General features: G+C 43.6%; 1 protein-coding gene across 1 annotated transcript; it reads left to right on the top strand.

The window, feature by feature from the left end:
• Positions 1–399: 399 nt before the first annotated feature.
• On the top strand, positions 400–7,675 carry POU4F1 (POU class 4 homeobox 1). The gene is made up of 2 exons (XM_081550055.1): positions 400–522; positions 1,208–7,675. Exons 1-2 carry the CDS (start codon positions 400–402, stop codon positions 2,348–2,350), a joined length of 1,266 nt encoding a protein of 421 aa, XP_081406181.1. The 3' UTR covers positions 2,351–7,675.
• The last annotated feature ends 17,870 nt before the right edge of the window (positions 7,676–25,545 follow it).

The following is a 25,545-nucleotide window of genomic DNA, read 5'->3' as shown; positions in this document are numbered from 1 at the left end:
CAGACGCACGGCGCCGCCGAGAGGGAGAGCGCGCGTCAGACAGACGGAGACAGCTGATGCCTGTCAGCGTGGCTGGCCCGCGAGCTCTCGCGAGAGCTCCCCGGACCGGCCGCGAGAACTGGGGCTCAGGTGTAAGAGGAGTGCATCCCGTCGGCGCACCGGGCTAGAGCTCGCGGAGAAGTGGGATCGCGAGGCCGGTGCGCGGCGATCTGCGCTGTCAAAGGGAGCGCGGGGCGAGAGCGGCGGCGGCAGAAGCAGCAGCGGCCCCCGGCGCGTGCGCCGCCTCCGCACCGCCAGCCGCCGCGGCTGCAGCCTCCGAAGGGAGGCCGGGGGAGCCGGCGTGCGCACTTTCCCGCGGACTTTCGGAGTGTTTGTGGATTTACATGCTAAGCCATCAAGATGATGTCCATGAACAGCAAGCAGCCTCACTTTGCCATGCACCCCACGCTCCCTGAGCACAAGTACCCGTCGCTGCACTCCAGCTCCGAGGCCATCCGGCGGGCCTGCCTGCCCACGCCGCCGGTAAGCGCCCCAAGTCCGCGGACCCGGCCCGCGCGCCCGCCCCCTCCCGGTCTCCGAGACGCTGCATGTCGGGTGCCGATGTGTGCACAGATCCCGGTTCGGGGATTCGCGGGCAGGGATTTTTAGAAGAATCCCGCTGCGAGGCAGGCTTTGTACCGTGGCGCTTAATGTCGGGTTCCCGTCGCCTTCGCCTCCGAGTCGGGCGCCGGCGATCGGAGTGGGGAGCGCTGGGGCCAGGTCTCTTGACTTCCCTCCACTTTTTCTGTTGATTTCATGCCTTGGAAAGGCGGTCTCTGTGCGTGTTCGGGTGCGTGACACGGGTCCCCGGCTGCGAGTTACATCTTCATTTCTTCTTCTTTCCCCATCCTTTTTCGTCTTTCACGCCCGTCCCCGGAATGTGTCCCCATGTCCCTCTCTCCTCTGCATCTGCCCCCCTCTCCTCACACGCCCGTCCCTTCTCATCTGACCCCCTGTCTCGTCCCCAATGTGTCCCTATTCTGCCTTTCCCGGTCTCCACTATCCCCACTCCCGTTGTTATTATTTTGGTTGCTTTGTGTGTTGCCTTTGGCTCGCTGTGCTTTCCGGCTTGTGTGGTTTTGTTTCGTGTTTTTGCTTTTTTTTGGTTTTGTGTTGTTGCTGTTGTTTTTGTTTTGTTTTGTTTTGGTTTGGTTTGTGTCGCCTGCAGCTGCAGAGCAACCTCTTCGCCAGCCTAGACGAAACGCTGCTGGCGCGGGCCGAGGCGCTGGCGGCTGTGGACATCGCCGTGTCCCAGGGCAAGAGCCACCCGTTCAAGCCGGACGCCACGTACCACACGATGAACAGCGTGCCCTGCACGTCCACGTCCACCGTGCCGCTCGCGCACCACCACCACCATCATCACCACCACCAGGCGCTCGAGCCCGGCGACCTGCTGGATCACATCTCGTCGCCCTCGCTCGCGCTCATGGCCGGCGCGGGCGGCGCCAGCGCGGCGGGCGGCGGCGCCCACGACGGCCCGGGGGGCGGCGGCCCGGGGGGCGGCGGCGGCGGCGGTCCCGGAGGCGGCGGCGGCGGCCCCGGGGGCGGCGGCGGCGGCGGCCCGGGGGGCGGCGGCGGGGGCCCGGGCGGCGGGCTGCTGGGCGGCTCGGCGCACCCGCACCCGCACATGCACGGCCTGGGCCACCTGTCGCACCCGGCGGCGGCGGCCGCCATGAACATGCCGTCGGGGCTGCCGCACCCGGGGCTGGTGGCGGCGGCGGCCCACCACGGCGCGGCGGCGGCGGCGGCGGCGGCAGCGGCCGGGCAGGTGGCGGCGGCGTCGGCGGCGGCGGCCGTGGTGGGCGCGGCGGGCCTGGCGTCCATCTGCGACTCGGACACGGACCCGCGCGAGCTCGAGGCGTTCGCCGAGCGCTTCAAGCAGCGGCGCATCAAGCTGGGCGTGACGCAGGCCGACGTGGGCTCGGCGCTGGCCAACCTCAAGATCCCGGGCGTGGGCTCACTCAGCCAGAGCACCATCTGCAGGTTCGAGTCGCTCACGCTCTCGCACAACAACATGATCGCGCTCAAGCCCATCCTGCAGGCGTGGCTGGAGGAGGCTGAGGGCGCGCAGCGCGAGAAAATGAACAAGCCCGAGCTCTTCAACGGCGGCGAGAAGAAGCGCAAGCGGACTTCCATCGCTGCGCCGGAGAAGCGCTCCCTCGAGGCCTACTTCGCCGTGCAGCCCCGGCCCTCGTCCGAGAAGATCGCCGCCATCGCCGAGAAACTGGACCTCAAAAAGAACGTGGTGCGGGTGTGGTTTTGCAACCAGAGACAGAAGCAGAAGCGGATGAAATTCTCCGCCACTTACTGAGGGGGAAGATGGGAGGGACCGGGCGGGGCAGAGCTGGGAGCCGAAGGGGCATTTCGCCGGGAGGGGGGACTTTCCCCGAGCCTGCTTACCACCCCCCCCACCCCGGATTTAGAGCGTCCGTTATCCTGCTTGCATTTGAGGAGTCCCTCCTCGAGCGCTTCTCCTCCACCTCCCCTCTGCTCTCCCCGTTCTTACCCTCCCCAGCCTTAAGGATTGGGGTGTCCGTTGTGTGTGCGGGAGAGTAGGGTGGAGGTGAAGGGGGAGCACTTAGGGGAGGGGGAGTGGGGGGAAGGAAAGAGGAGACTGGAGAAGGGGGTTTGAGGAGCAGGATGGTTCTGGGGGTGAGGGTGGGGGGAGACGGGAATGGTAGGGAAATGGACTGTTTTTGACCAACACGTATCAGAATATCCTGGGGACCAAGGAACAATGTACAAAAAACCTACCAACCACCAAAAACTAAACAAATAAAGACAAACTAAAAACAGAACAAAAGCAGAAAAAGAAAAAAAAATAGAAATGTAACTCCAGAGAGCCGTATTCTGCAGCTTCATCCCCCACCCCCCCAACCTTAAGAAAGAGGAAAAAAAGAGCACCACAATTATTACCACTGCCCCAACCTCACGCACAGGAACTGAGTCAAAGACCAAAACACCAGACGAACCCGAAGGTGAAATTCTGGGTAGCAAAGCTAGTTGTTCTGTCTCTGTTTAATTTTCTCTCTAAGTCTTACACCCCATCCAAACCCTCTTCGATTTATTTTTTCTTTTTCAATAAGACTCCTCCGATGACTGCTCTCCATTGGCAGAAAGTGGGAGCCCAGCTGAAAGGAAGGGGTAGGGGGAGTGGCTGCTTGTTTAGGTGAAATCCAAGTTTTTCAGTGACCCAACCTATATACTCCTGTGGCCTGATTGGTCGGTGAGGGTCTTTAGGGAGAGAGCTGACTAAAAAGCAGAATTTTAGAGGCTCTGAAATAAATATTTATTTAGGAAAATAAAACCAGGTTTTTCTCTTTCCATATGTGCTCTTATTGCTAAGATCTAGAAAACAGACCATTTCAAAATAAGCTTTTCCCTCCATTCATAGAACTTGCTTGCCCTTTTATTTATTTTTCTAAGTGGTTTATTTTAAACTACTGTTTTATTTTCTCTCTCTATTGATTCAAATAGATTGATGGGGTGGCAAACAGTAGGAGAGATACTCTGACCCGTTTTCTCCACGGAACAAGATCCATCTTACTCTTCTAGGTCCCCTTTCCTTCTCTTTTGGAGAACATGAAATCATTGAAATAGTGAGAAGTTTCTGCTTTCACTTGGAGCAGGACTTGGCTGTGAGAAAATCAGCTAAATCCCAGATAAGAGGAAGACAGATTTAAAGCCTTCCATTTATTTCAAAAGGGTCTGCATGTTGGGAGGGGGGGAAGCAGAACAACTGTTTCATTATTATTATTACTATCCAAAAGTAATTTATTGCTGGGGATAAATGTTGGGTAGCAAGAACTTTAATTTGCACTATCAGTCTCCCAAATAGAAAATCATGTATAGTATTTCATAGTAATAATCAAGGTACTTTATGAACTGCTGATGGATTAAAAAAGGAGAGAAAACAATTGAAGTTGGTTAGGTAAAATGCCTGCTTGGTGCACAAGACACCCTTGATCTTGATTGGGTGGAGATGGTTTATTATCATCCTTTAATAAGAACTAAAAAACTGAAAACAGAACAGATAAGAAAAGAAACAAGACTGAAACCATGCATGATCTGAAAGGTGCAGAAAGAAACACAACTAGATCTCACTCTGGTTAGGCATTATTTATTTAATTACGTTGTATATCATTGTTTGCAGCGCAAACATTCTATGCATTTTAAACTGAGCACTAAACTGGGCTAGCTTTCTGATAGACCGTTTTGTGGATGGTGTGATTTCACAGTCGACTGCCTGTTTTCACCGAAAACACAACATTCTTGTCATATTCTTGTATTTAGAAGAAAAGGAAAAAAGGAAGATTACTGTAAATATTTTCTTGAATGCACACACTCACACAGTGATTACAAACTGCCAGTGTTAGTCCTGAAATGCCTCACAGATTGATCTACCTGTCCATGGATGTCTGCTGAGCTTTTTCCTTGGTTATGTCTTTGCTCTATTATCTTTCCCTCCTCCCTTATCAGAATTACTTTTGTGCACCAAAATACAACAGAGAGATATGTCCCAGTACACTTACAAATAAAACATAACTGAAAGAAGAACAGTTTTATGATTTGGGTGCATTTTTGTGTTTATACTGGGCCAAGTCCCAGTAGAGTTGGTCAACAAATGAGACTCAATTCAACCAAAAGTACAGGGAAGGGGAGGATGTTTAAGTTGGGGGGGGGACTGCGAAAAGAGGGGAAAGGATGAGAATGATGTATTTTTCTGCTGAATCAGAATTCACTTTCAGATAACTCATGTGAAAGCGGTGCTCTTGAATAAAATAAATTCTATATTAGTTGTCTGTGTTTATCAAAGTTTTTTTTGTTGTTTGTTTTTTTGTCTTCTAACTGCAGAATCCCTTCAAGCACAGCCCTCACTTCAGAGTGGTGGAAGGTAATAAATAGCCGGGCACCTTCAAAATATTTGAATCAGGATTCAGGGGCAGAGGCATTTGGAGGTTTATATATATTGTTCTAGCCTAAAAAAACGTTTTAAAGAAGATGTTGTAACTAAATAACTTTTCTTTGGAGGTTAACATAAATAAAAACCATCCACTGATCTGTCCAGCCATGGTGTCAAATGCCTTGTTCATTTGGAACTTCAGTGTGCCACCTACTGCTCCGGAGGGGTGAGAGATTCCCTATTGGTGACCTGGGACTAGATCAGATGCCAAATGTATCAAGTTTCTTAATAGCTAGGCTTATATCTTCTGAAGTCATCCCACTTTAGCCAAATCTTTTTTATTTCACCGGCAAATCTGTGAAACAAAATGCTTGATGTTCAAAAAAAAGAAGAGTACATTTTAAAAGCTGTGATTTTAAACAATTGTTAATGGTTTTTTTTTTCAAAAAAAGCATTAGAGCTATTTTTTAAAATAGATCTCTTCCATCAAAATTGATTTGTTTCTGTTGTTATTAACTTGAAATGTCATCAAGGTTTTAAACAAAATGCACTTGGTTTTTTAAAATGTTATTTTATAGAAAAATATGATCAGATTTCATTGTTGGAAAACCAGGAATGAACAAATAAACAGATTTACAAAGGCTGTTTTTTTTTAGTCTGCCCCAAATGGAAATGTTGCAGACAAATATATTTGTATTATATAATGATGATCAATGTATGTAATAAGAACCTACGCATTTGTTCTGTATTAAGTAAAATCTTTACCAAATAAAGAGAAGACAATATTATGTTAATAAAACAGATGATAAAAATACAGGCTTTGCAGAGTTTCCTATTTTACGTAGTAGGAAACTCTGCAAAACAAGAAATGTCTTGCTATTTAGTAAGTGAATCTGTGTACTGTCCCAAGGAATAATAAGACTATTCTAAGATACCTTTAACTGTCGATCCATGAATATGCAAACAAGCAAACAAACGTCTTCCTGGAGAGAGTGCTAAGGCTTGCTACTCACTGGTAGTTAACCTTTCAAAGTTTTCTGGTTCTGAAAAGCAGAACTTCAAGCGAATTCCTGCACCAGTCGGTGGGTGGAAATAGTGGGTGGTTCTTTTAAATAATCTCAAAATAAGTTGGAGACAGTGGGGAAAATGTTCTGTGTTTGCATTTCAGCCTCTCAGGAAATCCAGGCGGAGGTGGAGTAGGAAAGGTAAAAGAAAAGTAAACATAAAATGCATCTGCTGCATTTAAGTCATGCATTCGTTTCAAATTTCCTTTTTTACCCAGTCCTAGTTCTGGGTCCCGCTCCTTCTGTCAGTCTAGGTAAAGATGTCCTTAAGACGCTTCAACTAACTTTTGAATAGATTTTTGTTTAATGCGTGTTCTGAAATTGCTCTCAACTTCGATTACACTCTCATAAATAAACCGTAGGCACTCACTGCCGTGACTGTATCGATGTTTAATTTCTTGTGATATTAAGATGACTTCGGTCCTGTTCCTACACAAGACTGCGCTAAAGGACAGGGTGCCCTGAGTCTAGGACTCACCTGGCCAGCTCCCGCCCTCAACTCCCTGCCCTGTCGCCCTGGTCTTTCCTGCCAATCTTGTCCGCAGCATCCCTACCCCGTCTTTCACTTGGATGGACTTTCATCCTCTAATCCATGAAGTTGGAATTGTGACTTTTGACCTGGCTAAAAGCAGCGTTCCCCACCCCATTCGAATGGTCTTGGCGGCCGGCGAGGTGACAAAGGTGGTGATCACAATTACTCTCTGCTGTGGGTGAGCTGATGGGTGTTCCTGCCACTGCAGTCTTAGCCCCAGCCCTCGCGAGTTGGGTTTCAAAGGAGAACGCAAGCTTAATTGATTTCTTAAAAATAGCAGCCGAATTCTAAATCTCACGGGGGGACCTCTTTCCCACCTGCGAGATAAGCCTTGTCGCAATAATTACGTTATTTAATATTTGATCAAACCTTTGTGGCACCGGGGTTGGCGGGGACGGGCCGCCTCCCGCCCTCGCGGGGCAGCGGGTAAGCGGGGAGGCCCGAGCCGGGCCGGGAACTTGCGGCGGCGGGGGCGCCCGGCAGTCTCGCTCGGGTCGGCTTGTCGTTTGAATAATTCATGGCCTGAGAGTTCTGGAAATTAATAAAATGAATGATAACAAGAAGCTAATTAAAAACTTTCGTAATTGTCTAGTCAGCTTGGTGGGAGACTGGAAGCCCTCCCTCCCCCACTCCTCGAAATCCCGTGGCTCCGCAGGGCCGGGGGGCGCGGGCCCGGATGGGCCTCGAAACGCGAGCGGACAAACGCTTCTCCCGCTCCGGGAGTGGTTTCAGAGGCGGCCCCGTGATGCTACTCCCTCCCCTCCAGCCCCTTTCTGCATCTCGTCCGCCTCCCCGCTGGACTTCGGAGCGGGTGGATTGGCGGGGACCTTTTCAAACGTCAGGCAGAGCTGATTGTGTCAGAATTTGCAGCCCGGAGGGGACCCACTCTCCCCCGATCCAGGCAAGGTCCCCGTTCTCCCTAGAAACACCCATGCCACCCGGGCATTCCGCGCCGGGCATCCCAGCGCCCGCGGCGTGCGAGCCGCGGCCCAGCGCCCAGGGTACGCTGGGTCTGCGCCCCTCCGCCGCCGGCCGCCACTCGGGTCCCGAGGCTTCCAGCTGCCCGAGGCCGCAGCTCCTCTTGGACGGCGGGAGAGTCACCGCCCATTGGCCCCGGCCGGGACTCAGCCAGGCCGTGTGGATGCCCCGAGCAGGTCAAACGAACGAGTCCCCGGCGTCCGGCGCGCGTGCGCAGGCGTGACCGGCTGGGTGCGGACCGCTGGGAGCGCCGGGCGGACCCGGCGCGCTCCGGACGTGCACGGGGCGCGCCGAGCTCGCGCATGCGCGGTGCGTGGGTAGCGTCACCTCAGAGAATTGCGCTGGAGTTCCGCAGCTGGTAATTAAGCGCTCCCGGAATATTCTTTCCCACTCTGTAAGTGCTTCTGAGGGCGTCTTGCGATAATAGGGGAATGGACTAGTCTCTCACAGAGATTAAAAGGACTCCCCTTCCCACCGTTTGCCTAAAGTCAACAGACGTCTTAAACACCGCAAAACTTTCAAAACTGGTCGACATTTTTGTAAAAGAACCGGGAGCAATAAGGTCTCGGTCTCTGTTTTGCTGTTAGGATGCACCCAGCAAAGTCCTGCTATTAATTTGACCTTATTAGGGAAGGACTAATACCGGGCGCGGAAGGAAGGCTGGCCGCTGGGCATTCGTCCCGGAGGATTCCGTGGAGTTCTGGATCGAAACACGGAGGATGAAAATTTCGGGCCCGAGAGGTGCTGGCAAAGCTCAAGGAGAGGGACCAGTGTTCAGTTCCTGAGCCCCAGGGTTGGGGCGAGGAGAGCCTGCTTCCCATCCCCTGCCAACAGCCCGAGTGCCCAGGAGGTCGCTTCTCTCCGATTTAGAAAGCTAAGAGGATAGGAAAAAGAGAAGGGAAAGTAAGGAAGCCTGTAGAGAAGTGGCTAAGGAGGGATGCAGGAGAAAAAGGGGCAGACTCCTTGCATTGATTAGGTAAATCGAATTGCAAACCAAAGTTTGGTAGCTCTGATGCCTGGCTTCAGGGCGGCATAAAGGATGCAAACTTTTGTAGGCATGATCAGAATAAAGTGTTGACAATTTCCAACCTTGGAAATTCTCTTGCAAGAGTCTCTCCTCCCCGTCCCCCCCCCACCCCGCCAAGTGTTGACAATAAACATTTAATGAAGGCAGGGATCTGGCTGTCTCCAGTCAGTGTCTGAATCCTTGAAGCAGACCATTAGCAGGGCTGCTTCTACTTCAAACATCGCGCGCTACACTCTAACATTACATATATGTAAAAATACAAAGTGTGAGGCAAATAATGTGTTTATACGGATGTCTTAAGTGGTCTACAGTAGTTCTGATTCCCCCTGTACTTATTAACGGAAACTAACTCATTGTAGAGTACTCGTGTTTAAAAAAAAATGTTAAATACAGTTAATGCAATATTAATCGCCCTTTGGTGATATAAAATGCAATATTTTCAGGCAGCTATCGAGCTTTTCTAGAAGAAGAGCTGATGAAAAGAGTCACAGCTGAATAGTGGAGAGAAAAAGCCCGGTATTTATTGCTTTTGTTTGGCTTTTGGCTACAGAGACAGGAACCTTCTAATGGGGTAAGGACATTTATTTTATCTGCAATCTATTGCTGTGAGAGCAGGGGCGGCAGATGGGGCTGGTACGATAGTCACGGTGTAATTTAGAGCAAATCCTAATAACTAATAATGATTTATGTTAATTTTGATCACTTATGCGACTTTACCAAAGCGTTGTGATGAAAGAAAAGGAAAGAAAGAGAAGCAGAATGTGACAAGGAGCTCTGAGGCTGAGACTGGAGCTCAGCTACCCTGCTTAAAATGTATTTTATGAGTTAGCAATGGAAAAAAAACAGGCATTTTAAAAAGCAGGTAGGATCCGTTTGACTCTGGGCAAAGGTATCTCCCGGGGGCTTTCATTTCTTCTGGAAAGATACCTAAATAAGAGGAACCATGACGCCTTTGAGGGGGTGTCTCTTTCATCCCAGTTTTAAAGAAAACAGATACGGTTTCAATTGTTTCATTTGCTTATTTTCAACTAAGAGGTAGTGTGTGTGTGTGTGTGTGTGTGTGTGTGTGTGTGTTAGCGCGCGCGCGCGCGGGTGTCTGTGTTTGTAGGGGAATCAAATGTGTGAAAGGCGTTTGTGCGCGCCGGGGTCTTCCTTCCAAAGTGTAATCAGAGTCCGAGGTTTGAAAGGAGATTTAGCGCCTAAGAACACGCTCTTGTGCTCTGTCGCCACGCCTTATGCAAAAGTTTGATTACTGAGTGATTAAACAGGTTGCCTTTTCTTAATCTTCCCTTCCCGTCTGATATTTGTTTGTCTAGAATCAACTTTGGGGAAGCTTTGCCTTCTCTGCCTCCTGTCTTCCCCCTCCCTCAAGGGATCCCAGGGCTTTTAAACTTAAAAGTGCTTCCCCCTCTCCTCATCCTTCCGGTTACGTGGCACAGGTTCAGAACCCCGGGGGCTGCCAACAGGGCGCAGTTCTGCACTGGAACAGGCGATTTTCGGCTGCCACGCAGTGCGATGCAGAGGGTCGGAGCGATTTTGAAAGAGAGGGTGCGTCTTGCTCGTGGCAATTTACTTTTTCGGTTACCTTTTGCGCGTTTCAACGCCTCGAGGCTATAGTTTGAAAGTAAAACAGCATCAAAGCACCTCCTTATTAGCTCTGTATTTGAGAAATCCGAAGATGAAACTACCTAAAAGGTTTAATAGGGCGGAACAGCATTTATTTGCCAAGCAAACAGCCAGAGTACAGTTCAAAAGGGGTACAGTGGTTTATCAGCAGGAGGCTGGAAGGAGAAGGACGTTGAGTAAAGGGAATTTCAAGCTTCAGTTGCGATGTTAAAGTGAATTAAATAAGCTTCAAGTGGGATGCCTGCTTTGATTTTGAGTATCATCTCCCTCGCCAAAATTGCATACATACACACGTGTATACATTATATGTGTGTATGTATGTATATATATATATATGTTTACACATATATGTACATCCTAGAGGTGTCCTCCACCTTTCAGAGTTATCATCAAGACTTTGTAACTTTTAGGTTTTGTAGAGCAATAATGGTCATCTTTCCAGGAATTTGATCTGCAAATGTATTTAAAATATAATCACATTTTTTAAAACCCAAGGTTTCATCACTGTCTTCCCCTTTCTTATTTCAAGGCTACAGATGTAAAAATGCACTTAATTTCATCTACTAGGCGAAAACACCAAGCTACATGATTAAGAGCTGTTCCTTTCCTTAACATTATGCTGTATTTTGTTTTCACTTTTGAATCATCTCTATCAGTAACTGTACTGTTATTGTATTGTTAGTATTCTCAGTATAAAGAGGACTTTAAACAAAATAAATCCAAGCAGCTGATGTTGCCTGTTTACTGATAATACTCAGGAGCTGGTGCGTGTTTGTGAGCTTGAAGCTGTGCCTCCACGTGCATATCTCTATACAAACAGATTTTTTTACTGTGTTGTACTAAGCACAATTTTTTACTGTTGTTGAGTGTGGCGGAGTCATATCTCTCAACTGTCTTCTGGTTTTGCCCCAGTGTTTCAGTACCAGAAGCAACTCCCTTAAAATTGAAGAGTGGTGCATTATTGAAACTCTCTATCAAACAGCTCTGGGGTGCAGCCTTTCTGAACACGCCGGCTTTAGATGAGGTCTGACTGTCTGACTGCACATAAGCCCCTAATATGTTAATGGCCGTAGGGGATGCCTAAGGTACTATCTCAAGCTGCTTCGAACACCATATGTCAGGCCGTTAGCCACATGGATCTATTAATCAAAAAGAGCTGGAGAGGGAGAAGAGGGTCTTGGAAAGGGAGCAAATGAAAGTAATGGGGGGGGGAGGGAAAGAGAAAGCATTTTAAACCCCCCATCATTTGTGTTTCTTATTGAAAAATGAACAAAAATAACTAAAGACTCATCCACCGCAGATTTCCTTTCAGTCAAGTTAAAGATGGTTCATAAATCCCTACCACAAGAGCTTGAATAGTATCTGGTTCTATTAATATAGAAGTTAATTTTACCTGGAGAGTCCTGTTTAGAGTCCCTTTATTGCAAAACTTTTATAAGCAAGACTCTTGATACAAAAAGTTGTTTTTGATACGTAAGTTTGTTTTGTAGATGAACTTTATTAAAAGTGGTAGGAGAGGTGGAATGAGGCAAATGGGTGTTTAGGGGATAGAAGGGGGGCCAGAGAGGGAGGTGTCTGGAGGATTTGTAATGAATATATAATTCATCAGTGTGTATCTGCACTGACAGTAGAGTTTGCACCACCTTTAGTTCTTCTGATAGTGCATGTAAACTGGTTTACATTTTTATCCCTTCTTTTAAGCTGGCTTTATGATAAATGAAATTGCAGTCTACAGGGTGCAAAAAGTAATTCTTTTAGGAGGAGAGGAAGTAGGAAAACATTTAAAACGCCCTTATTTCTCACTTCTGGTTTATTTACAATTATCTCTGCCCTTTGAATATTTTAAAATAATTTCGGTTAGATAAATACTTTAGAAAGTTTGCAATCTTAGGTACTCAACATGGAGATGGCATATGTGAAAAAGTACAGTAAGTCTATGACAAAAAATTATATTTTTTTCTTGAAGCAGTGAATATGTTTCTCATGTGCTACAAACTTAGAATTTTTAGGGAAATCAAATGAAATACTAATTTTAAAATGTCAGAACTCTCAAAAACAGCAGTAAGAGGAAAACATAAAGGCACCTAGATTTAAAAGTTCCATTCTTTTCACTTGTTACCTAGGAATAGAGAAAATATAAAATCAAATGTTCATTTAGGTATTATTATTTTCTAAATTGATAGTCAATGATTATGACCCGTGTGAAGACTCAATTTCTGGATTATCTCTTTTAAATTTACAACCTGTAATTGATGATACGATTTAAGAAAGAATACCCTTGGATATGATTTTTAATGTTGCCATGATAATAGGCTTATACTAAAGTATTTATAGGATTGTGAAATGACCGAAAAATTTACTCATCTTTAGGTTTAAATGTCTATATCTATATGCAAGTGATTGACTATTTATATATATTGAGAACAAAGATTATTCACTCATTCCACAAATCCTCTGTCATTAACAGATTCATAGCACTCTATGGGATGTGGAGAAGAGAAAGGCAGCAAAATGTTCTTTTTTATGATTTAAAAATATATTAAAGAAGATACTTGTGAGACTGTGCTCAGTGATAAACAAAAATATAAATGATATGTTACATTATTTACAGTATGTAAATAGAGTACTTTGTACTGTGTATTAGATTGGATATATTATTTTTTTAATTTTCACAAATGCACCTATTTGTGTTCATATAGAAGTAAGTCCTCAGTTATAGAGAAATGTTAACATTGTTAGGTGCCTTTAATTAAAAACACCCATTAGGTTGTTTGGTTTGCTTGAAAAACCATCTATAACTCTTTCAGTAAAAGAAAAAAAGCATTTAAAACATTGAGTATTGTCTTGTAGAGAACTGCAGTCAGTCTGTAAATATGAGGGGTTCTAAAGCGCTGTATTTCACTCAGGAGATGAATACATAAAGTCAGATCATCCTGAATCTCAAGAGTAGTTGCATACAGAGAAACACTTATTATCTTTAAATTTTGGTGCATGCCACACGAGCCTTCATTTCCTTCCCTGTAGTTAAAAGGTAGCCCATATATCTGTCGCATTGGGTTTCCAAAGACTCGTAACTTAATTCCTTCAGGCTATTCATCAGCACAGTAATTAAACTAGCAAATGGATGTAAATAAAGTGAAATTGGTTTCATGACAGATGAGGCGAAGAGGCCTCTGACATGAAACGAGGCAGGACAATAATGATTTCAGCAGCATTAGGCTATGGAAAGAACGCCAGCTGGATTTATTAGATGCTGCAAGTGATTTGCTGGAAGCGGGCAAGACAAGAGCACTCTTTAATTTGACAGGAATTTTGCATCCTAAAGAGCATATTGAAATATAAATCCAGAGACAAGTTCAGGCAAACTGTAAACAGATGTATTATTGGACTGAAGGTACTATTCAGTATTAAAAAAGGAAAAATGGAGACCTACAACCTGACCCCCACCCACCCACCCTATAGTAGAGCTTCAATTGCATAACTTATTACCTAGTCCTGGAGAGTGACAAAATAATTATGAAACATTCTTTTCTATTTATAATTCTGTTGCTACTTCAGGGCTAGCAATTTTGCATTTCCAGGTTTATTTACTTGGGAAAACAGCTAATACAATGGATGATTTAAAAACCAGCATGATAAAAACATCTGTAAAAATTATGTATGGGTACACGCATACCTGGAAGGGGAATATGACAAACTGGGAGAGAAGCCCCTAGATGGGCAACTTATTTTACAGAGAGCAATTATTACTACATTTAAATAAAATCTGGGATAAAGATCTGGTACCAGCTTATTGCCTCTAGCAGTCTGTGCCTGGATACCCAGAAAGCAAATTTCTGGCTACAGAAAGAATTGTCTTAAGCCCTTGATCACACAAAGTTTTAAAATCAAATATAGATTTGTCCTTGCAAAATAAGCAGGTCCATAGATTAGGGGGAGTCAAACCATAGACGAAAATTGAGAAACAAGGGAAGGAGAAGGTGTAAGGAATCAACAAGACTTAAATGGAAATTGAGTCACCAATTCCATTACAATGAGACAGTCACACGTAGAATAAATAAAAGGCAGATTTTCACACTAGGAGCAGATTAGCCCCTTCTCCATGAAAAGAGGAGAAATGAACTACTTTAAGCTTAAATATAGTCTCAATTATTTAAGCCTCCTTTCATGAGCAAAAGCCTTCCCTTCCCACAAGATTCACGCAGGATTTTCAGCACGTGGCCAGCTACCGGGAGGCACGGGGCGGGGGTGGGGGTGGGGGGTGGAGGCCAGGGGCGGGGGAGTAGGAGGGTAGCCGTTGACCCAGGAAAGGTGAAATATAAATACTTCTGAATTCTAGAGGCGGTTTAATTATTTAGCAGTGGGTTCAGATCCACGAGTGGGATACCAACGTGGCCCAAGTTCTCCAATGTTTTGGAAAGCTGTGTTTTAAAGGAAGAGATAGGGCGGGGGGCGTGGGGTTGAGGAGAGGAGAGTAGGTTATTAAAACTCTTAATGAAAATAAGATCTTTCAAAAAACTAAACACAGACTGCATTTCGCTATTAGAAAATAGTGGGTGACTTTCAGGCCACGAAAGAATTTATAATAAAACTCCATTGGCTTTCCCCCCAAGCCTGTCTTTTTTTTTTTTAAACAGAAAATATATGCCTAATTATTTTAAAGTTCTTTTCCAATCGTTAAGCATAAGCAAGTCCTTTAATTATAATACAGTCTGAATAGGGGGAGCATATGGAGGAGAATGTCAAGAAGAGGGTGCCAGGGCAGAGCCTCAGAAATCTGTATTCATTTCGGGCTCTTATTTGTTCAGTAATCTCTACCATCATAACTAAATCTTGAAGCACTGATGTAGTTCGAGTTGTTGTTGACTTAACGTCAAAATTCAATCACTGGGGGTTTTGCATCAGCCGGGCTACTTATTTGTCTAATAAATCCGTCATTTTGTAAGAAAAATATTTGAGCAGCCGTACTTGACCTCTTGGTATCCACAAGTCACATTTATTTCTCCCAGTTTACAAATGCAAAATCGAGATGATCATCTAATGCCTGGAGGAACTGTGTTGATTTCTGATTGGATTTTAGATGGAAATGTCTATTTTAAATACCTTGTGATTAAATTGTACATATAATAGAATCCATGCATTTAAAGCTGATTCCTGCTTGGAAATTTAACAACCTGCACTGCTAGTCACACATACCGATGCCAAAAAAAAAAAAAACCCCACAAATATCAAACTCATCTTTTCCAAACAAACACTTAAATTCAGTCTCAACTGTAAGACTTTATAAAAATCAGGGTCTTATTTTTTCTTATCTTCAAATAGCTCTCATGTGGTTGGATTTTTACCCCCCAGAAAATGTTCTAATTCCTGGAGGGTAGGGCTTCATTATCTCAATTCCAGGGAGAGCACACACAGGAGAATTCATGGCTGGCACTTCAATCTCAGGGCAGCAGTTTCGAGCGTACTGCTAGACTGTAGCTCAAGTCCTAGGACGTCCACATCTACATTTCAAAACATTATTAGTCAAGGAAAAGATGTGATACGTTTGGTTGAATTACTTTTATCCTGCGACGTAGGAATGCGTGTGGAGATTACTTGAAAATATTTGTTCTAACCCTCTCCTACCCGATCTTAGTGCCAGGCCCCTTCACAACTCGAGAATCTTTCCGAAGTCTTTGGCAAAGACGCAAAGGTCCATTGGAGAGTTTCTCTGTGTAGTGTTGGGAGAATGAATGAGTCACCACCAGGACCCCATCTGTTGTGACAAAGTGCTTGACTGGAAATGGACGTCTTCAGAATCAGACCGAAGAACTGATTTGGTCAGCTGGGGATGAGGTTGGACTAACTGAGGCCTCGGAACCCTGGAATAACCGAACGCATGCATTTATCCACGAGGCGGGTCCTGCGTGCGCAGTCCCTCCGGCTCAGCGGGGATGAGAGGGGTGTATGTATTGCTGGCTGTGCCTTGGTTGAGAGAGGAGCAGGACCTGGTAACTCACTCAAGTTTTGACCCTCTTTGTTTTCGACCCCATTTACTTTCTTGGCTGCGTGTGTGTGTGTGTGTGTGTGTGTGTGTGTGTGTGTGTGTGTGTGTGTGTGTGTGTGTGTGTGTGTACTATACAATAACTGGGAGATATATACAGAAATGTCGCTCAAACTTGTTTGTATCTGAAACCGTCCTGATGGTCGACCCCATACACAAGAGAATTCAAGCCCGACGCGGCCAGCGCAGGAGGAGGGTCCCCGAGCCCCTGGAGCCTCTGCCCCGCGTGGGTTCCGCCTGAGTTTACTGTTCGTACTTTTCCCTCTCCTGCCCAGTTTACGCTCAGGATCCCCCGAGACTTCTCTACGGTGGTGACGAGAGGGATGCTCCTTTGCAACATCTCGGCACTCCCCTGCCCGGGCCTCCCGCGAGCTGGATTCCCTGCGCTCTGGCGTCCAGTCCACCGCGGGCCGCTTGCGGCCTCGGGGATGGGTCAGTCTTCGGAGCTAGTTCGGCTCCTGGCCCGGGGCGAGTGTCCCGGATGTGCTCCCGCTTCTGCTCGTTTCCCCGTGGGACCTGGAGGGGTCGCTAGTGAGCAGCGGCGTTCCTGCCTCAAGTTAGCAGTGATCCTGCGCTCGCTCCCTAAGCTTCGCGGGTGCCTGCTACTGACCAGTCCTAGGAGAAGGCAGCTGCGATCTGGGAAACTTCCTGCAGTACTCATTTCTGAGGCTTTCTCATAAACATTTCACTTCCATTTCCAAACCTGCCCTCCCAAACACTGATTACTTCATTTTCCCCCTCATTGGAACTTGAGGCATTTAATATATTCAGAAAGACAGTGGGATGAAAACAAAAACAAAAACACCCTCAACCGTAGACCCACTCTCGGTGTGAGAGGAACAGTCTACACGACCCTACTCCCAGTTCCAAGGCTTGCGGAGGACAGAAGGACTGGATTATGTCTCTGTGGTTTATGCTAGTGGGTCTTGCTGGAAGAAATTCTAGAGTGAGGAGGGGAAGGAATCCTTCTTTTATTATGTGACGAAATTGGGTCGACTGGACTGGCAAATTTGTTCACGATTTTTGTCTGTAGTGAAAATGTACTGATGGGGTTTTCGGAGTCATGTCTCAATCCCCTCCTTCTTCCAACTTCCCCTCAGTTCTGAAGAAAAACAGAGGAGGAGGTGTTCCTAGTGGTCCGGGGGCTGTCTGGCTCCTAGCTGATTCTCTATTTTGCCTTCAGATGTGGAATTCTGAGGGAACTCTATTCCTTGTGCGTGGTTAGGCTAGGGAGACATGAGAAGTATGTAGGAAGGGCCCAGCTCTCTGGGCTTTGTTGCTGGACAAAGTTTGGTCAGGCCTCCTTTGGCTCTCAGATACTTCTCCATCTCCTGGAATATTATAGAAGGAACTTCTACATTTCCGTGGGTTTCCTTTGGTTTCCCACAGGTAGTCACTCTATCAGAAGCTGGAATTAAGTGCAAGAAGATAGTCTGGTGGGATAGTTAGGAGATTTGTTGTTATTGTTCAGTTGCTAAGTTGTGTCCAACGCTTTGTGACCCTATGAACAGGAGCACACCAGGCTTCCCTGTCCTTCCCTATCTCCGAGAGTTTGCTCAAACTCATGTTCATTGAGCCGGTGATGCCATCCATCTGTCTCCCCCTTCTCCTCCTGCCCTCAATCTTAATGAGGGAAAAATATTTCAGAAAGAGATATAGTTTTAAATGCAGGTGATCCTATACTTGCAAATGTATTAGACATCATTTCTTGGAGAAACCTTTGGAGGATTTAAAAATACTCAAGGCCTCTACCTATAGTAGGGTTTTGATGTTAGCTTTTACCTGCATGAACTACTGACAAATTTGTGAACTTTTTAATGAGAACAAAACTGGAGTGAAAAGGAAGCAGTACTTTGGCAGTTTGAAAATATTAATGTTAGCTTGCAGAAATAGATATACTACACTGTAGTTATTAGCAACTTATAAAATCTTAAATCAATACAAATTAATTTAATTATGATTTGTAATTGCATTATGCATGATCAATTTGAAACACTACATTAAAGATAATTAGAGCTGGGCACCATCACTTGTCACTCCTCTAATAGCTTAATGAAAAGGAATGTCATGTACCACCTTTGGGTTAAATCTGTAAATTAGGATAAATGCTTGTTTTCCAATAAAAATGTGGTAAAATAATTGTACTTTTAATAGACATTTTTATGACTCAGTTGTGAATGTATAATGGATTTTTTGGAGGAATCGTATTATTATTTTTTTCCATGGGCCTTGTTAAGTATTTATTAGGGTTGATTGAGCTGTCAGTGTTCTTTTCAGGATCAGACCTCGAGGATTTGAATGAAGACTAACTTTTATGTAAAAATATCATGCTGTCCTCGAAGCTCATGCCAAGAGGTCACTGCAGATGGAGGTCCTAACTTAGCATAATGGGTTTAACATTTCCATGACATCATCAGGGAATCTGAAAGGAGTCTAAGGATAATCAGAGTGGTCATTCAGAAGAACAGTAAATATTTTATGAGGATATATAGAAGACAGGAAAGATGGTCAGAAAGGTGATTCTGAGCTCCTTAGAGTTCTGTGAAAGAGGCTTCTCAGTTACTCGAAGTTAAAAGAGCCACTGCATATTCTTATATTAGTGAGACCCTTTCCAGATCTCAGAATAGGACTCAGATCAGGTGTTAGTTTGTATATGATTATTTTTGTTCCTGAACCCTTCGTGTTTTGTCAAGCCACCTGTATTTATCCTTTATATGCTTGCAAACAGGAAAACATATCCATTATTTTAGTTTGTTGATTTCCCAATATTATCTAGCTCTGCAAGCCAGGTTCTTTACTTTTAGGGTGATAATGGAAATTATCATAAGCACACCAGAAGTACTTGTGAGTTAGATGAATTAAGTAAACTCTATTAATTATTTGTTTTATTTTTTGCCCTTTACTGAATATAATATTTGTGTTCTTAACATTACTACAGGTGTTTAGATGGGATTCACTTTACTTTGCCACTGAATTTCTACCTCTGCGACCAGGCAGACATTGAATATATCTGTCTCTCTCCATCTAGAGAGTGAGTGAAGAAACAATAAAAAAAAAATCTATAAAATACATGATTCAGGGTCTGAAATATCTCTAAATTATGATCATTTTGTTTCCTGCCAGATTTTACATGAAAGAAATAAGCTTATTTTGTTATTTGAAAAGTAGACACATCCTCTTTTTCCAGAATATGTTGAAGTACACTTGCTCCAATTTTTTTGTTTTTTGTCTTTATCACACTTTATTAATTGCATTAAATGTCTGACATTAACCATTAAAATGGGTATTTTAGGCTCGGTTTCAGAGAAACCGGCTGGAATGAGCATTGAGTCTTCATAAATTTATTTATATATTATTATAAAAATCCTTTTGACACTTCTGAAAAGAAAAGAGCTTTTATCGTCCTCTGCAGATGACATTAAATGCATTAAATGTTTGGAAGGGTATATAGAATACTTTAAATTCTAAAATTTAATCTTCTTCTTCCCAAACTTGTGTTTTGCAACATCTTAGGGATGTGTACATCCTCAGAAGGTGTTGTCATGCCATGAAGACTTCCGTGATCTTCTGACCAGGAAGAAAACTATTTGTGAATTCTGAGACACATTTTCCCTATTTTTAGTCTCTTGGCCTTCTATCATAAAGTCATGTTTGCTCTCTTGCTTTTCTACCATAGTTAAAGGCTTCTCAATAGAAGACAGTTTATCTTTTTCACCTTTCTATTTCCCATAATGTCTAACACAGTATTACATAAGGTAGGTAATGAAACTTCATAAATACGTGAGTTAAGAAATGCAAAGTTTTTTTCCTGATTACCACACTGAACCTGTGTGTAAATAATGCAGTTTCTTGCTCTTCTTTCGTATAATTGCATGTTACCCTGGTGATTTCACACACAGTGGACAAATGGCAACACTGACCTTTTCAGGCTGAGGTTATTCTCATTTTTATATTTTATCTTAAAATTATGTTGTATCAATTAGAATTCAGTTCCACAAAGCTCATTATAATTTTATTTTAAGTGATTTAAAAGCTGTTGATATTTGAAATATTGTAATTGTCTTCATATAATTTGTGGAAACAAAATTTGTGCCGTGGCCTCATATCATTGCAACTTGCTGTGGACTGTTCTTATGACTTTTGGTCTCTTTGCCTAAAATCCCAACATACTTTGTTATTTGTCCCATTGGACCCAGATCTTAAAAATTTGCCTTAAAAATTTGGCATTGTATGGTTGCTAGATATTGACATGAGAATGTCTCTGCAGGATTCTTTCTTTCTTTCCCCTTTGTGTAGTCACTGAATATTGCAAAGCAGTGATTTCCACAAGTGGACCAGTCAAAAGTTAAATAAATCATTCCTTTATAAGATGCAAAGTTTAATGCACCAGTTAGCAAGTTTTGCTTCTTGGTAATGGGACTCAGCAAATTTTACTTTCTGACACATTTTATAACCCTTCAAACTGGTAGAGTAATTACAAATGACTCAACTTCCATAACCCTTTTGGTGCCAGTCTCTGCTCTATGTATCTCTGAGAATGGTTTTGATTGCAGCTGAGTACTTTTTAGTGACTGGTACTGTGATTTGATCAGTGCATCAAATGTTACAATGTGATTTTCTGGGACACTGATGCCTGTTGGTTTTCAATACAGGAAACAATTTTTATTGCTTTCGACAAGGGGAAGGATGCTATAAGTGGGTAACATAAACTTATGTCGTTTGATTATTTCTGTTTTTAAATATAAAATCCACCTTGCATTTAAAAACACCAAAGAATTTTTATTTGTAATGACTGTTTTAACTCTAGTTCCTCATCTGAGAAATGTCTCTCATGCAGCAAGTTTTTCTTTGTCTACAATAGATGAGAAAACACAGGGTTTCTGGGCACAGTCCTTTTCATAGTAAACAAACCCCCAAAGGGAAAATGTACCAGTTTTGGGCCTGAACATTACATTTCATGAATTAAAGCCACAAGGACCAAATATTTTGTTAATCACCATCCATATTTTTCTTCATATTTTGAGCTGTTTGCCAAACAATGGGAAGGCAAAAACTCCACACTTACACAAATCTACATTAGATGTAGAAACATTAAAAAAATTAGATTAGGAAATGATGAATATAATGACCTTACTCGCCATCACATGCTGCCAGCTAAGTGTTTGAGACTGAAAAATTGCACTAATGAAGCTATTTGAAGGCTTTTGTGGACAACTGCTTCCTCTTTGAAGATTAAATGAATGATGTTGATGTGATTAATCTTAGTACAGGGAGTGATGCAGCAGCTAGAAAATACCTTGGTGATTTTCATAATTAAACTGAATCAACATTTCAAAGAAATGCCAGTGTTATCACTTGTATATTAGAATTACATTCATTAGACAGAAGAAACAAATAATTTGAGCAAACAAGATTTTCCTTTTGGTGTACTGAGATTTCTGTCATGTCTCAGAGTATCTTACTATAAATCATCATTACTGTTTAATTTTGTCTTTGCCTTTTTAGCTGTTTTTGTGTCTCTGTGTGCATGCATAGTACTGTTAATGATTCAAAGCAGTTTGCTGCTCTTTTATTTGTTTTTCAACCTTTGAATTTTATTTTTTCTTAATTCTACTTCCAAGGTAGTTGTCTACTCACTGTGAACTTACATGGATAATATTTGAAAAACCCAACTTCTAATAAAACAAGACTTCTTGGAATTGCTTTGGTCCCTGGCAAAGAATTAGAAAATCACAGTTCTGGTCCACATATCTTTGATATATTTCAATCTCATGGTATAACATTATCTTGATTCATTTATTAAAGTCGTTTCTTTAAATAGTTTTTCTTTTTTCATAGAAGGGTAATTCCAACAGAGTCACATTTTTTAGTGTTTTGTGGATAAATAAATGAGAAAATCATTAGCACCATTCCCACTCAACTAAACTGTGGGAAATTGCATTGGGAGATCAACCAGAAATAGTTCTACTAATTTCTTAGCACAAATACAAGTTAGGTTCAAGGGGTAAGGATTACTGTATCAATAGAGACACTATATGTTACTTGTTCTATCACCACTTTAAATTATTTTAAAGGTTTCTGGGTAACTCTTGGTAACCCTGATATTTGCAGTGTTCTTCTAGCTGTTGCACAATATTTTCTTTCCTGAGTGTTTCATAGAAATAAGAAATTCTTTAATGCACTGTATAAAAAACTGGTCTTTCCTTTCGAGGACTCCAGTTTGAGTTCAACCTACAATCTAAAGTAAAATGAGTCTTTTACCTGGTACTGAGTCACTGGTAACACTGAAAATACTCAGCCCCAAACTGTTTTCCTTTTATTTTGTAATGCAGACAACAGTAAAATGATCAAGTGCCTGATAGCTCTGAAACACAGGTTTAAAATAAACAGTGTGCTGAAATTGATCTAAGGTGCTGGTACATCAGGTCAGTTCAGTTGCTCAATCATGTCCAACTCTTTGTGACCTCATGGACTGCAGCACGCCAGGCTTCCCTGTCCATCACCCACTCCCAGAGCTTGCTCAAACTCATGTCCATCGAGTCGGTGATGCCATCCAACCATCTCATCCTCTGTCGTCCCCTTCTCTTCCTGCCCTCAATCTTTCTCAGCATCAGGGTATTTTCCAATGAGTCAGTTTGTTGCATCAGGTGGCCAAAGCATTGAAGTCTCAGCTTCAGCATCAGTCCTTCCAATGAATATTAAGGACTATTTCCTTTAGGATTGACTGGTTTGATCTCTTTGGTACATATTCCCTGCTACAACTCCTCTACTAAACCATTATCTGATGGTCTAGAATCTGTTGGCATTCTTCACGTAGTGGTTTGCTTGCACATGCTTAAGATACCAACCAGTCACCCCATGCCTGGAAGTTCCCAGTCAATCATGTCAGCAGGTGAAAAATGAGATTGGCTTTCCACACTTGGGACTGTAGGATGTTCCATACAAACAGATTTTTAGCACTCTCAGGCTGCGCAGATGAAATCTGAGTAATTACTGAACCCAAAGCACAATTTTCCCTCTGCTCCTCTCTTCCTTGCTCATCACTGGTCACCACAACAGTCATAAGAACCAAGGAAGGACCAGGGTAAGTGGAGACTCAGGATGCTGGGGTGTGAAGAGACCTCCTAGGGAAGGAGAGCCCAGAAAAGCTCTTTTTTGTGGGATATTTGCCATGAGGCAGATGGGGAAACCAAGAAAGTATGGCTGGAGGAAAAGGGAGGAAAGATGGTGCCACACATGAGGGATTTGATGTTCTGGGGAGCAGATAGTCCAAGGTAGAATCAGCATGAAGGAATGAGGGGAGAAGCAAAAAAGGGAGCCAGGACTTTGGATAAACATGCAAGGGATAGATGCAATGATTTTTGTGACTTGGTGCAGTTAACTGTCCTCAGTCAGTGAGGAGCGAGTATGGGCTGAGAAAGGCAAAGTGAAAATTACAGATGTTGTGCAGAAAGAAAGTAGAGCTGCCTCATGAGTAACTGGAAAGTTGTGTATCCTTGAGAGGAAGCTCATCCGGAGAATTCTGCAAATATAATTCAGTCGACTTCTCTGCTGTCCACATTCAGAGAGCAGAGGGCGGAAAGAGATAATTGCCCAATAAATCATCCTTCTCAAGCACATTTTCTCTTCTCTGGAACACTGTAGGAAGTTGGAGACATTGAGAGGTTATGAAATTGCTCCCTGTTCTCCTTCCAATATTCTGGCCATGCTCCTGAGTAGCCTACTTCCTCCCTCCTCTTTCCTAACTTTCTGGTGACATGTTTAGACACCCCTGCCTTCTTCAGCTTCACTCTGGTTTTGCCCAGCTCATCTGAGTGCCATCTTTTCCCCAGAGATGATTTACATGTGTTTCTGTTTCTCTGCCCTTGCCTCCCTTGCTACTTTGTGCAGGCAGGACACAGTTTTGTTTTGTTTTGGTTTGTTTTTTTGCCTCTCAGCTGATTTTCCTTTAGGACTGATCTTCCAAAGAGAAGGTGGCATTAAAAAAATTTCCTTTAGTTTGCTTCTCCTCCAGGCCATGCCTCGATGGCTGTAACCACATTTTAGCCTAAAAACAAGGTTGATTCATGTCTAGGAGACAAAGATCACAGACGGAGGCCAAATCAGAATGGATTGTCCATCAGTACTGAAAGTGCTGGTTCTTTGGATGCCATCCCATGCTACCTAAAAATAAGCCTGCATTGATCCTGACCTCGCAGTTGGTATTTCCCCTTCTTAAATTTTGCCAGTAGTGAAATGATTAGAGATTGCTACACTTGAGAGAAGCTGTGTTTGTGTTGGAATGTAACAAAATACATTGTGGAGATAATGTCTTTTAACCCAATTATAACTTCACCCTCCTAGGAATTCAGTTATCACTGAAAGTGTTCCGGATTTCCATAAACTTCCCCATTGTACACTTCTCATCTGATTTGTCCTTGTCCCCACCCACCCAGGCCAGATTGGCCTCATTACTCCTCCATAGGCGCTCCATGCTCATTCATTTTCTTGTCAGAATTCCTTGCTCTTTGCCTGCCTAGTATCTCTTCATTTGCCATGTTCCAAGTTAGTCCACTTTCTCTTTGAACCTCTCCAACCCTCATTTATCTTCTTTTCTGTAAATTATTATAGCACTCAAGTGTTTTGAGGGTCAGTATAACATGTTGGTTAAGAGCAAAGGTTGAGGAATCAAAATGTGTGGGTTTGAATCCTGGATCTGCAATTTATTAGCTGTATAACCTTGGGCAAGTTATATAGATTCTCTGTGCTTCATTTTTTCCCATCAGTAAAGTAGAGATAATAATGTATTCTACTTCGTTGGATGGTGGGAGAATTTAATGGGGTATTATAATTAGGGCACTTAGTGCATGCATATTTAGAATGAGTACTTTGTGTCTGTCACAATTTGTGTTTTGTATTTTTGTTCGATCATATATTACACAATAGAAGCAGAAGTCATCTTTTATTCTCTTCAGCCATCCCTATCAGTGCCAAGAGAAAACTAAGAACAAAGAGGCATATAACCACCTGCTTATGGATTGATTGTGTCAATTAAATTAAAATGTCTTTTCTAATATGCCAAATGGCAAGAAAAATTCACCATGAATGTTAGTCCAAGAGTTACTTGGACTAACAAGAGTGTTACTGAATCTTATGAACAACCTTAAGCCCTAAACAGAAGAGGAAAATGAGCATCTGTACCCCTTACTGATTCAGAATTTGAATTTTTGTCCACGGCCCACACTGCTGCTGCCGCATGGGTGAGGCAACACCCACTTATCTCTGACTTGTTTTTGAACCGAGAAAAGAAAGTAATTTGTAAACTAGGTCAACGGAATGTGTAAACTAGGACCA

This window comes from Giraffa tippelskirchi, chromosome 12 (genome assembly GCF_054371585.1).
Source record: "Giraffa tippelskirchi isolate mGirTip1 chromosome 12, T2T-mGirTip1v1.2.pri, whole genome shotgun sequence".
Taxonomy (NCBI): domain Eukaryota; kingdom Metazoa; phylum Chordata; class Mammalia; order Artiodactyla; family Giraffidae; genus Giraffa; species Giraffa tippelskirchi.
Note: the sequence above shows the minus strand (reverse complement) of the source record. Positions and strands in the feature narration are given on the sequence as shown.

What these genes read in the sequence shown, in the direction of transcription:
- POU4F1 (XM_081550055.1), top strand. Translation starts at nt 400, where the DNA reads ATGATGTCCATGAACAGCAAGCAGCCTCACTTTGCCATGCACCCCACG. An exon ending in CCTGCCTGCCCACGCCGCCG is followed by an intron (nt 523 to 1,207) that starts GTAAGCGCCCCA and finishes TGTCGCCTGCAG; the next exon opens with CTGCAGAGCAACCTCTTCGC.